The 14011-nt window shown below is 38.1% G+C and overlaps 1 protein-coding gene across 2 annotated transcripts in view; it reads left to right on the top strand.

The window, feature by feature from the left end:
• fstl5 (follistatin-like 5) overlaps window positions 1-14011 on the top strand; it is a 203683-nt gene that overhangs the window by 45329 nt on the left and 144343 nt on the right. For both annotated transcript variants that reach the window (XM_085284620.1, XM_085284630.1), the window contains exon 3: window positions 6483-6513. In XM_085284620.1, coding sequence (XP_085140746.1) covers window positions 6483-6513 — 31 coding nt within the window. The remainder of the gene's footprint in view (window positions 1-6482; window positions 6514-14011) is intronic.

The raw sequence follows: 14011 nt of genomic DNA, 5'->3' as shown, positions 1-14011 counted from the left end.
ACAAATTGTTTTGTCAAGAGGCATTAGTCAGATTGTGGTCCTTCAGTACTCATTTCCCCTAAGCCCCCTTTTTGCAATTATGTTTGCTAGTAAACACTTCTTTCAGTCCAGTCCATGATAAGAATTAGCAGTGACAACAATAGGAGAAAAAAGTTGTTTTCCTTTGTGGGTATTTTTTGTTTTACTTTAAGAAAATCTCTCGTCTCCCGGCTACATTTCATGTTTGTTTATGTCGGTCTGTTACAATCACGTCTGTGTGGAATGAATGGCAAAGACAGTGGTACTAAAGGGCGGGTAGGGTGAGAGGTAGTTAGAAAGAGCGGGAGTCAGAGTGAACAGATGGTAGGAACGTCATTGCGCTGTATCATAGTTGAGTGGGGAGCTGGAAGCGATGCAAAGCTGTTGAATCGACACAATGGTCAAAATCACTTTGACCTTTGAAGAACATTTTTTCACAGCGATGCTTTCTAAACATGTAGACTACACATATCAGCTATTTGGGACTTGTGATTCTTTCTAGCAACATCTAATCTGAAAATTGAGTATTTTAAGAAAGTGAAGCGATTTAAACTTCAATACCCAAACATCTTGTAATATGGTGCCAATAAACTGCAGAGATAGCACTTCTGCCAGACTGCAGTGCTTTATACCAAAGGGAGGCGCAGCAAATGATCCATCATCCACCTCTGCATGGACAGGGATGGATTCCATCTAACACGACCTGGCAACTTTAAAAAAAATCCCCCCAAAAAACGTACCTCTCTAGCGAGTTATATGATTTGTATCTTTCCATATCCTACATATCCGAGGATGAGGCAGAGCAAGAAGAACTAGTTTCCAGGAAAGCAGATGTAATGTCATTTGCTTTAGCTTGTATTTACACTTGGGAAGGAAGGATTTCAGGGATAGGTGGTGATTTTTGAACTGAATTCCCAGACTCATTGTTAAGAACAAAAATATCAACAAGTAGGCAGAGTGGCTTCCAGGCGCCTAAATCTATAAGATTTACTTTTGAGGGCTTGATAAGATGCTTATTTTATGCACTAGTTACATTTGGAATAAAATGAAAAAAATAAAAATATTGTCTAATCCATTCCTCTTTTTGCAGCGAATGTAAAATCCAAAAGTGGAGCTTACTTCTATCCGGGCCTGTGAATAATCCAGAGTTACCTCATCTTACCTTGGGAATGGCTTGATGCTGTTTCATTTTAAAAATATAATTTTTCAGTTTGAGTGGAGGAAACAAAAATACACTCTGTTAAGATGCATTTAATCTGCTGGAGTTCAATCCAACAGTGCTACTGGGCTGTTTTTGTTTTTTTTTTGACAACATTGGATAATAAAGGAGAGAGACAGGAAGGAAAGGGAAGAAGGAATGACGCCAGCAAAGGGCTCATGGTGGAGAGCAACCCAGAGCACTGCAGTAAGAATTAATCTATGTACATAGTGATCTAGCTCTACCTCAGCACTTCCATTAATTCTGATAAAACAATATGCAAACAACAAATTTCTTTGCCTTGTTGGAAATTTGTTTCTTTCCTAGTTTTGGCTAAAAAAAAAAAGAGTTACACATGTCTTAAGCAGATAATAAATCAGTGGTAAACACTTCCTTTAAATATTAAGAAATGTTAATGTTAATGTAAGTAATAAAATGCAAGTGTTTCAGTGATATCTAGTTGTAATGAATATGACCCTTTTCACTTGTAGTGTCTCTTTAATCTCTCCACTGCAACACAGTCCAGTATTTCTACTTTCCCATTACTCTCTCATGTACTGAAGAGAGTGTACTTTCCAATGTTTTGCAGCACCATGTGAATAAGGCAGACATATTTTCTTTAAGTACTTTTAATCTAACCACCAGTACATTTTGAAGCTGCATGGTGCTTTTTTCTTTATTGTATTCAGCAGTACATTATCTCTTATTGAAACTAACTGGTTTAGACTTTGTCTCTTTTCGCTAGTGTGGTTTGGAACTGCAGTGACTTTAATAATTAAGGTAATGTATACCCACATGTAGCGGAAATCTGACGAGAAGCCACAAAAATGATATATGTGCTTTTCCACTCCAGTGAAATTAATGTGCCAGGCGCTGTGATTACATCTCAGAGGAATGTCATTACAGCATCTGCATACCATTACAATTCGTCTTGCGAGAGGACAGAGGTAAACTGCACTCATCTATCTGCCTGTCAAATGAGACTGTGGAAATTTACAGCCCTTTGGTGGAAAAAAAAGCCAAAAGTAAGCCCTTTTTCAAATTATGTCATTGGCCTTTTTGTTGCTTAGAGAATTTCTCAGCTCTTGTCTGGACTGCAGAGAGACTCGGGTCATGCTCTTGTCAATAAAGCTGAGCGAGCTGTGTTAACAGTTGTTTCAAAGTGAATTATTGTGGAGAAGTAATATCAAGTTGAAAAACATAGTCGGCTCAAAATAAAAGTACAGTTTAAAAGTAGATGATAAAGTCAATGAGATAAAATAACAATTTCATATTCTCTAATGTGCCTCATTTAAAAAAAAAAAAACTAAAGCTCTAGCAGTGAAATATAGGGATGGAAAATAGCGAACTGTGCTTTGCTTCAAGCTGGGAAGGTTAATGCGATGTCTTTTCCTGTGCTTCGAAGGACAGCATTTGGCTTGGGTAACGTGATCGGACACAACCTTATAAGCTTTCCTCACAAAGAGTTCAGTCACCACGTGGTCATAAACAGCTGGTCATGTGTTCTACTCCCATGTGTAATTCCCATGGCATTGTTTCAGAAATTCACTGTGAAATCCTTTACATGGGGTCAGGTATAGGACACGGATCCCTGCCTGTAGTTATTATGGGTTTTATTGCATACGCCATTTAAAGTGGTGGTTGTTGCTACTCTTAATCTCCTGATACTTTGAGATCTTTCAGCCAAGGTCTTACATGAAGAGTTTAATTGTAAGAATGATGGAGGGCTCAGTGTGCAATTTGTGAAAATCACGTAGAAGTGCCAGGCTTGCTCAGCATGAGGGACTACAGCAATTTCTGTGAGTTTTTGTCGCTTTGACATCAAGCTGTTATGTCAGGACAAACAAAATGGAAGCAAGGACAACTGTGTGTGCAAAGCCCCATCCATCCTGCACTGGCTTGGCCACATGGCAAATCTAGATTAACAGGGGATAAGCAGAGCGAGAGAGAGAGGGAGAGAGGGAGTGGGGGTGGTGGGCAAATTAGATTGAGATAAAGAGACGGGGAATGGGAGGAACAACAAGATTGAACAGCAAAATTCACAAGAAACAGCTTGTTGTACAGTAGCGTCAGTTAAAGCTGCAACAGGCAACATTTGGCCTAAACGTGACTTCTGTCAGTATTATTTCCCCCTTCGTCTTCCTCCTCCTCCCTCTCCTCCTCAGCTGGTCAGTTTGAGCCCCAACCCTTGTCACTCATCTTGATGAGCTGTCTGCTTTCAAATGGCAGCCAGCCCGAAACTGAGGTAACCAGCTTTTGTATCGTCTCCGCAGGGGCCGAAAAGGCAGAGATGCTGTACGGAGCCAGTCTACTAGAACAATAACAATGTGTTGACCTGTGGTTTTCAAAGTCTTTCTGCTACATGGTTATTTTCCCTGTTCTTTTGGTTTATTTATTAATAGTTGTTACTTGTCAACATGATGAGTCTTAGCAATACAACTACTGGCCTCACCATCCTTTGTCAGAAACAGTTTGAACACAGCTACCCACAGACAATTATAAACGGATAAACCATGAAAAGACAGCAACGGTGTTATGATGCAAAGAGGCAAAATTACACATTTGTTTTCTTGAACTTCTTGACCGTGTGAAGCATTTGTTAGAAATTTAAGTATTTATTTGTCTGGGCATGCTGTTGCAGATACAGATACTGTGCATAATTCTAGCAAGGTACAGGTGCTGGATCTGTGCATTACATTACAGCATATTAAGGAAAAAGAATGACTCTCAATTCATGGAATTTAAAATAATCTACTGGAATATGCACATGTCTGTTTTTGTTCACCTGTGTACATTGTTGTTGGATGACCTTACATCAGCCCTGGCAAAAATTGGATTCAGCTCTGTTGTTTTGTCACTCTTCTCTATTGGTCAAACAAATAAACCAGTCTTGCTCATAAGGAATAGTACTGCGTACCGTATTCTGGTCACTTGTCATACTGGTATGTTGCAATTTGTTGTCATATGTTTCCAGATGGAGTGTATTTGGAAGTTGGTGGTCTGGAGAAGTGAGGTTTGTGAGATCTGAAGCGGGAGAAAGAAAAGACAAGGGGGAGGTGTTGCTGGTGGAGTGAGGATGGTTGAGAGACAGTGAGAAACACAAAAAGGGGAGAAAGAGAGATAGATGTAGGCGGTCAGCCAGCTAGCTGTGACAGGAGCAGATGAAGCACGAGTTGTACAGCTGGGTGCTTCACTGTCCCCGGAGTCTCGGGGCAGAAGAGACAGGCCTGCCAGTGGCTCAGGAGAAATCACTCTCTTCAAACGAATGAAGTGTGAACATTGTCTGCTATATGCAAATAAGCCCTATTTGATATCTGCCCTACCTGTAGTGCAATTCTAAATGTCAGCTCCTCTAGTGTGTGTGTATGTGTGTGTCTGTTTGGTGGGAGGGTTATACAAAGAATGTCAGAGAGCCACAGGTGTTTTCTCTGATTTGTATCTGATGGTCAGCAGTGTTTCCTGAAACATCCAGAAAGATGATGAGCAGAGAAAGCTGTTACCACATCACAATGTTTAACTTGAGCTTTAGTGATTGCTGGGTGATGTGCCTGCGCATCGAAGAAACCACGTGATGGATTTTCCATATAATGTCATAGCCACATTGGGGACTGTCAGAGTTATGTATTCATCCTCAACTTTCACAAAGAGAAGGCTGACATTTGTGGTATGTCTTGAAGACCATTGTCATTAGGAATGCATGGATTGCAAATTCTGGAAACATACCAGGGTAAAATCAAACTTGGACCCACTGCTAGTGCTTTGTAATAAACATGGTAAAGAAACTGTGCAGTTAATAGTAACCACTAAACACTAAGTTACTAATTTTTGGTAATTACTGGTACAGTTACATGTGTTATGTGTTCCTATTGATATTTATACATTAATATTTTGTCATTATAATTAAGAACTAAGAAAATGTAATTGTTTTTCACACTTTTTTGTATTATGTGTTTATTATTTTTTAATAAAAATCAGTTAACCTCTTTTAGATATTGTTTACAATAAATCACTATATCAATATTTATTAGATTATCAATCATATGGATGTTCTTTTGTGTGGGGTAGGGATTTCATTAACAGCAGGGCTCAGTATGTACAGACCCAGTATAGTCTAAATAAAAATATGACAATGTCAAATGTATACACATGGTACCCAGGAAGCAAGATAAGCTGTGCTACTCCTTCAGTCAGAATTGATATTTAAAGTCACATCTCTTGGATATGCTTACCCATATATCTTTAAAACACATTAAGTGCATAATATCCTGTTTTTTAATTGACAGGTAATCAATAGCGCATTAGGAAGAAAATGCACAGTAGGTCGATTTCTGTGCAAACTGAGAAAATGGGTAAACTGCTGTTTTCTTCATGCATTCAGGGACCACAGTTCATTATTGACTGTAGACCCGTTGCATAATGCATCTTCCTCATAACGCCACCCAGCTCGAGCTGCTAGAAAGAGAATCTGATTTTTCTGTACAAGAACGAGAAGGATGAGCTATGCAGATTTCACTGTAGAGAAATCAAATATTTATGCCTCTTTCTTTCGCATTCATGGTTTCTGGAGAGCAGTTACTTAGAATAGTAGTCCTGATAGCAGCATTTTCTACAACTATGCTCAATAAGCATGCAAATCTGTTAAAGCGCGGCTACTCAGAAGGTCCTAGTTGTTTGCTCTTTGGTATATTTGTAATATGTTTTTTCTTTTTCTTTTTTTTTTACTGCATATTTTTTTCTGTTACACTACATTTATACATTTATTTGTCAATTGAAGAAGCATCTGGACTACTAATTTGGTTAACTTGTTCAAAAAAGAAAGTTAAAACACTTGGATACAATGATCTAAATAGATGTAAATAGATATCAGAAGCTAAAGAAACATATCTAATGACTAAAAGCAAGAAGAAGTCAATAATATGTATTAAATAATATGTAAGTAAATAAAATCTCAGAGCTTAAGGTTTGTCTGTTATCCGTGTAAGTGAGTCAAATTGCCGTGTAAAGGTACACTGTTGTTTGGGTTGTTTATGCAATATTATTTAACATTCAGACATTCAGAGTTCTTGCATTCAGAATGAAGTCCTTAGGCTTTGTGTGATGATTGAGATGTGAAACACCATTTTTCAGAAGAATGTTAATATACTGAATGGACTGCAGAATGTCATTCATCTAATACAAGGATATGTAACTGCACTCATTTACCTTAATGTTGTAGGTTTTGATCTCATAGATCTTATCTCTGTTTTCTTTTTTGCTTTTCCAACAGGATGGCGTTCCAGAGAACCTGAGAATAAAAGGTGAGTTTCTGCCTTTGATTCCTCCTTCTTCCTCCTTCCTTCCTGTATGTCAACATGTTGTGTACAAGGGGAGGGGTTGTTGAAGCTACAGCCTAAGTGAAGCACTTTTGCTTTTTTGTAGTATAAAATATTTATGTAGCCTTTTTTTTTAACTAAAAGACAAAAAAAGAGCACATTTGATCAAAAACACCACAATAAGAAACCTACTGGGAGCATAACACTCTCTCATCTCCTCTTTCTAAAATTTTATCTCCTACACCAAAAAGATTTCATGCAATGGTCACATTCTTGTACAAAGCTTGACTTTTCACTTATCAAGATATATTTAAACCCTAAATGAATATTTTATGTTACTAAACTAAAATATACAGTAGCCAGCAGCCATTAAATAACAAAACTATCATCAGACACCAAACTGATAAAAGTCGTCGTTCTGAACGCAAACAGGAAAGACGAAAATCCAAAGACAACAGCAATTAAAAAGTTCTGTTTGGATTCCTTCAAAAACTGAAGTTATCAGGTCTGTGTGCAAGAAATCTGGTTGGTATTTTTTTGCTTGAAATGCCTGTGTCTAATTGTAATACTATGAATTGTGACTAAGCTTGTACAAATGTTGAAAAAAAAAGTAGACCTCAACCTAAACTTCGTCAGCTGCATGAAAACATGTTTTCAAGTTTTTGTTTGGAGACATTTTGCAGACCCTCCGCCAACATGTTTTGTATCTGCTCAAAATAGTTTTTTTTCACCAGTATATAGAGGGTTTTTTCACATTATACTATAGACATTTTTCACTCATTTAACCTCCTGCAATGCCAGGAGAATTAGGTCTGAGGGTACCTTTTCACACATGTAGCACATAAAAAGGATAGTCCACAAATGTATATAGTCAGGAAGGGTTTAGGGAAGCGGTGGTGTGGTGAGTAGTAAATACAAGGAAGGGAATGCAGATCAACGGGTAGCTAAGATGACTGTTTGAATCAGACATGTTACATACAGCTCAGCTGAGTAATATCTATAAAAGTTCAGTGCTGCATTGCATGCTTGAAAGCAGATTAAGTGAGCACTAAATGGTTATACCCTTCAGCGTCTATAATGGGAGGTTTTCTCATACTTTACTTTCAGCTGGGTGTTTTTGTGCAATGAGATATGTTACTCTTGATATGCTCAGTCCATGAAAGTGATTGAATTATATTTCCATAACAAGGAGCCGTGTGAACAAGTTAAAAATGCAGCGCAGAGTTTTCAATAAGCCATTTATCTTTAACACCAAATGCAGTCGTTCTCAGCTTTAACAAAAAAATTTGTGCCGTGAAGGTCCAGCAACCTAAAAAAAGTTGGATAACCTTAACTTTAAATGTAATTTTTTAAAAATGTACTCAGGACACACACACAGTATATTAACCAGTTATTGCGTCGATAATGTTCATTTGAGTTTAATGTGTGGCTCTGTTCATTTGCAAAACTTTTCTCTTGGTCAGACAAATCGAAATTTGAAATTCTCTTTGGAAAAACATGCATGTTGCATTCTCAAGACCAACGAGGAGAGGAACCATCCAGGTTGTTATCAGTGCTAACTTAAAAAACCTGCATCTCTGATGGGATGGAGGTGCAACCTGTACATATTGCATTCTGTTTTTACGTACATTTTCCACCGTGTCCCAACCTTTTTTGGAACTGGGTTTCTATAAAATGGTAGGAAAAAACTGATAGTTGCAGCAGTACTTGGCACTATTATCTCCAACCAGCTTCAACTACCTCTGTGGATCTGGACAGTGGTGATGCATTAATGCACCATGCTCTTCTTGCTGGTTGACAGATACATCTCATCTGTCAACCCGTCACCTTTCTAATGTCTTCTCTTTCTCCTCTAAACAAGAGTCAATGTCAGGCAAAAGGTGGTCCTGCTGCCCAACATGCCTGCCACTAAGTGTTTGAAAGGGGCGCTAAATGGACATCTCCCCATTTTTCCTTGCCAGGGAAGGTCGAAGCAGTAATTGTAGAGGGCGCATTACCATAAAGGGCGGCCCCAGCTGTCTGCTGTGATTCACTTTAATGCACCATGTTCTGTAAGCCGAGAGGGGAGCTCTCACTTTGGCCAGTTTTCAGCAAACTCATTTCCAGCCGCGATAACGAGAAGGCAAGCAAACTGTAGGGAAAATCATAAATTATTCAAGTATCACCATGTACATTGGAGCCTTCTCGTTATTGTGAAACTGAGGTTGATTTAGCATTAAAAGGCCCAGTTTTAGAAGCTACGTCAAAATTAACGGATTGAATAGACATCTAGCAAGTCAAGATCAGAATAAAAGTCCCCCCCACCAAATTTAGTTTATAAAGCTGTTGTGGTTTCATGTCACTTGGTCAACTTTGAGGTAACCAGCAATCACATACATTTATTAGTTTTAAGATGTAGTTACAGGGCAGACATCTGGAGCAGGGCACTTACCTAATTAATGTTTCCTTCACAAATATAACTTGATATTTCTTACTTTAATTAACAGAAGCCACACCGACTCTTCCTGTATACTAAAACAGATGAAAAAGTGTGTTTATTATTCAGCTTTACCCTCACAGAAAATAAATATGCTAGAGTAGAGTATTTTAAAGATGCCACTGTTTATCTCTGGGTTTTCTACAGATCCACTGAAATACAACAACAAAGTCTAATATTATCCACAAACATGGTTATAACAGGAAAAACCCCATGCTTTTTAATTGTGACTCTTTAATGTGTTGTACTGATTGATGTTGTTCTAATACATAAAGTCATGGTAATGCACAGTAAATCTGACAAATTGTAATGTATAGAAAATATGTTGAATATAATCATAAGAATACAAAAAATACAGATCCAGAAGTTGAATTTGACTTTTTTTGCAGTTGTAGCTTTTATCTTAAAAACCGAACAGTTTGGTGTAGGTATACCAGTAGAAGCTCTAAATAGTGCAAATAGTTAAAGCACAGATCAAAGTGGTAAAAGTGTCTTCAAAATCCTTGGTTTGTCTGAGCAACAGTCCAAAATACAAGACTTTACTGTCATGTGCGATAAAGAAATTGTCAAATATTGCTGTAGATATTATTGCATTGATGAATAGCTTTTCTCTCATAGTTTATATCAGTAACTACTACGTTACTGATATAAACTGATATTTTATAAAATGTCCAAAATGTATTATACAATCTCATCATTGTTCAATATGAATTCTCATTTTTTGATTTTAAGAAGAATTATAAAGGTGCAAGAATCCTATTTTAAAATGCTTTCCCCCTCAGTTTCACAACTTTTTCCATGTTCATACATACTTGAATGTGTTCTCTTGTCTGAGACTGTTATATTTTTTTACCCTGTGATATACTGGCGACCTGTCCAGCCCTGAACAAGATGAGCAGTTTGTGAAATGGATGGATGAAAATTACATTCCTGCATTTACTGTGGATGCCAAAGCAAAACAAAAAAATCATAGATGGAATGAATGAAGCGCCTTATAAACTCGAACTGAATGTCAGCAAGGAAGAGACAAATGCCAAACGTATTCCAGGATGCTCGGTAATTGGAGTCCCAGAACGAGCACATACCACACTAAGTGAGCTTGTTATGCATACTACAAGAAGACCTTGGGCTGCTGGTGAAATGCAATTTTACAAAATAAATGGGCTGATTTAGTCATATGAAAAATGTGATTGAGCTTTTTAAGATTGTCTTCCCATTCTCATTACATGTAAGAAATGTCATTGGTAGCAGCACTATTAAGATGAATGACTTTTGCTGGTGTAGTGTATAAACAAGACACAGTAAAATAAACTTGCTGGTGTTCAGAGAACCTTGTTTTATTTAGCCAACAATTGATTTTCTTTCATATTAAGATGTATGATTCCGATATTAAAAAGCTTGGTCAGAGAGAGGGGAATAATGTTTTGCATTGGGGTATTTTTGTTTCTCGAGATTTGCCACCTAACACATCCCAAAGTGTCCTTGGGAAAGTTGCTTAACTCAAGTTGCCCCACATGGTGAACAGAGTGCTCGTCAGAATGGGAATGAGAACCTCTAAGATTAAATTTACAGCATGACTAATAAAGGAGTTTTAAAACTAATACAAATATTTGGTGATATAAAAACCTAATATTCTGTTATGTTAGCCAATTTTTTCCTTCCCTCCCTTCTGGCACAAAAACATAAATGGATTTTCCTGAAATTGGTTATGTGTTGTTATTTATTAATTTACTTGTTTATGCTCTGCCCCGACTGTAATTCTCACTTAGCGTTTCCTAATAAGTTTAGGGTTACAATTTGTAGTTTCATGTTTACTGTCGTATAGGCTGGCGAAATGGTCACAACATCAAATATTTATTACATTTTTTAGCCCTGTACAGATTCTCGACCCACATCCTTACCCTTACCTGTGGTCATGAGCTTTGGGTAGTGATTGAAGAAAGATTGTGGATTCAAGCAGGAGAAATGAACTTTCTCTGATTGGAGGCTTGTCACTTCCTTCGATTCAGTCATTCGGGAGAGCGTCAGTGTAGAGTGGAGTTGCTTCTCCATTTTGAAAGGACCCAGCTGAGATGGTTAGGGCAACTGACAAGGATGCCTCCTGGGTACCTCCTGCGGGAGTTCTGGTCATGTCATACAGGGATTAGGCCCTGGGGTAGACACAGGACACATATCACTCGACTGGTTCGGGAACATCTCTGTGTTCCCACAGGTGAGCTCGGGGAGTTGGCTGGGGAGAGGGAGGTCTAGGTTTCTCTGCTTAGGTTATTGCCCATGCAACCTGGCCCACCAGATAAGTAGAAGAAAATGGATAGATGGATGACTGACAGACGGACACAATCAACACCCCTTCAGCTGTGTTGAACACTCCGTTACATGTGCTCAAACACACAAAACAAAATACAGGTCAGTATTGATCTAGTTATAGTGAGCACATCCTAGGTTTAGAACCTGTATTCTCACTTGGCACCATAGCCTTGTTCTGTGAGGAAAGCTTTGGAGTTCAGTTGAATCAAACCCAGGCCCACCGGTTAATTATAAATGCATTTTAAAGCAACTATGAATATCTATGAATGTATATCATGAATATCTCTCCGGTGCTTTTCTGTTATTCATATTAATTTTACACGAGTAGTCACCAGAGTCCAATATAAACAACCACACTTTTGTGCTTTACTTTGTATAGTTATTGCTACTTACTTGATGTATATAAACACAAAAATCAAACAATAAAAAACCAATCATGTAATACCATTGAAGTTTAGCAGATGAGTCAAATCTTATACCTGCAGAAAATGTGTTGATTTATGTATTTTTGTTGAGTGAACAGGTGAAGTGCTGACGTGCGAATTTGGCTGCTGATGAAAGATTTCCTTACAGACGTGGACTATTCCTATTAGTATGTTACAGCCTTTCAGATTTGAACTCTGCACAAGAGCAAACATCTTGTTTTGTTTCCTGGCACAAATGTTTATGTTCTTCTAATCTATGTCGTCTCGCGTAATTTATTCATTTGTATGCATGGCAACTGCCTACTGCTTACTTCTACCAAACCCGAGCCCATAGCAGTACATTTGAATAATTCAAAAGCTGCAAACACCAAGCTCTAAATTGTATATTAATTCTAAAATTACACACCACCCCCTGGGACTGGGTTGCACTTTTAATAACTCGTCACAGCTGTACTGAGGAGAGGTGAATGCTGCGTTCCTCTGCACCTTTCTCAGACAGAATTATTGGAAGACTCCCTGTTGTTCCATCTAGTGTCACTGTTTTGCCACAATTGAATTTGTAATGGCTTTCATACAGTAAGTCTTAATCAAGTTATTGTAGATTCATGAAGTGCTGTCTTTTCCTGGGCAGGGAAGGAAGCAGTTTTAAAGAGATGCTATGGGACTACACTGCACCATCTGCTTATGAGCACCCCAGTCAGTCTTAGATGAGTGGCTGGGTTTAAAAAAACAGAAAAAAGGCCCTATAGGATTTGCCTTTTGAATCCCCGCAGGACCTTGTGGCTAGATTTACAGGCCACTTATGCTCCTTGACCCACTAAGCCATTAGAGGACACTCGTGTCTGCCCTAAATACTGTATGGTACAACACTTTCACCTTCTCAGGGGAAAAAGCCAGCTGTACCTTGCTTGGTCACGTTGCACTTCAGAAAGCGTTAGACTGTGTTTGCACTGGAGGTCTTCATGCTCTGTTTTAAATTGATGCCCAGATCCTTCAATATAGCTCATAGACTGTCTGATAGCAATATGACCTTAAAGGCACAGGTGAAACACTCATCAAAAAATGCATGATATTACAAGTGGAGATCTTTTATTCAGTTCTTTTTTTTAGGCTCATCATCCTACTATAAAAAAACAACTTTAAGGGTGTCTGAAATGGGTTTTCCATGTACAATATCCTGTTATAGAACCAGTGACGTAGCTAATGAGCCTGTGTTTATAGTCTTAACAAGCTGAGGCCTGATATCCTGAATAAGGAATCCTTTTTAAAATTTGTATAACACAAAGCCAAACACTGCGGTTCATCTAATGGCCGCCTAAGTCAGTTCCTGTAGAGTCCCAGCTGTTTCTGATCGTTACAACAAATTTTCCCTGTCATGACAACGACTGCATTAAAAACAAATAAAATAATAAATGACTGCCTTCAGTGCCAGGTGGATGCCAACAATTGCACTCCTAGTTGACTGTACGACTTTACCTCTGCCAATTTAAGTCACTAATTTGGACCTCTTGGCCTTTTTGAAGATTTTAATTCAGTTAACTGACAAATATAATGGATTGCTGTTTGGCTAATTGTACTAACAGCCTGGCCCTGAAGTCTGTGCTTAAGATTTGGCGACTGAAACTTTTGTTTTATTAATATAACTTTGTGTCTTTGTGATGCTACCTTACTTAGCTTTCTAGTGTTGTTAGCTGATAATTTTATCCTCACAATGGCTTCAGAATATCGTGACGGAAATGGCAAAAATACTAAAATCAAGGCTTCAAATACAAGTTTCCAAACAATGGGTAATGTCATAATGGGTATGTTGTTCTGTTGTATACAGTCTGTATTAAATACTCTGAGGAATAGTGTTTAGCAGCTGAGTAACAATTATCCCTGTCCTTCTAATCTTTAGTTACACCACCTCTGGCATTACGTGTAATACAAAATAACTGTAATATGGTCATTTGAAGGCTTATCACTGTACAGTTGTTTCTATTAAGCAGGACTTTTTAAAGACTATGTAAAGTTATGGTGGCATTTGACTTGATTATCCTATTATAAACCAGTCAAAGTATTTTGTATGCCGCAGAGTGCTTAACATCAGATGGGGTCATTGTTTTGTTTGATTGGCCAGGGCTGCTGAAGTTATATTGAATGTTTTTTCTAGGCATGTCTGGCCTCCTGTGCCTCCTTGGGGTCAGGACTCCTGCTACCCCAGTGTAGACATGTCAGTGAAATTAATGGGGAAGCTGCATTTTTTTGTCACATTAATTTTGCTGTCCTGACCCTT

The sequence above is a fragment of the Mchenga conophoros genome, linkage group LG2, assembly GCF_057382185.1.
Source record: "Mchenga conophoros isolate Kocher_MC1m ecotype Shallow Benthic linkage group LG2, M_conophoros_male_GT1.1, whole genome shotgun sequence".
Lineage (NCBI taxonomy): Eukaryota > Metazoa > Chordata > Actinopteri > Cichliformes > Cichlidae > Mchenga > Mchenga conophoros.
This window is presented reverse-complemented; position numbering and strand designations above follow the sequence as displayed.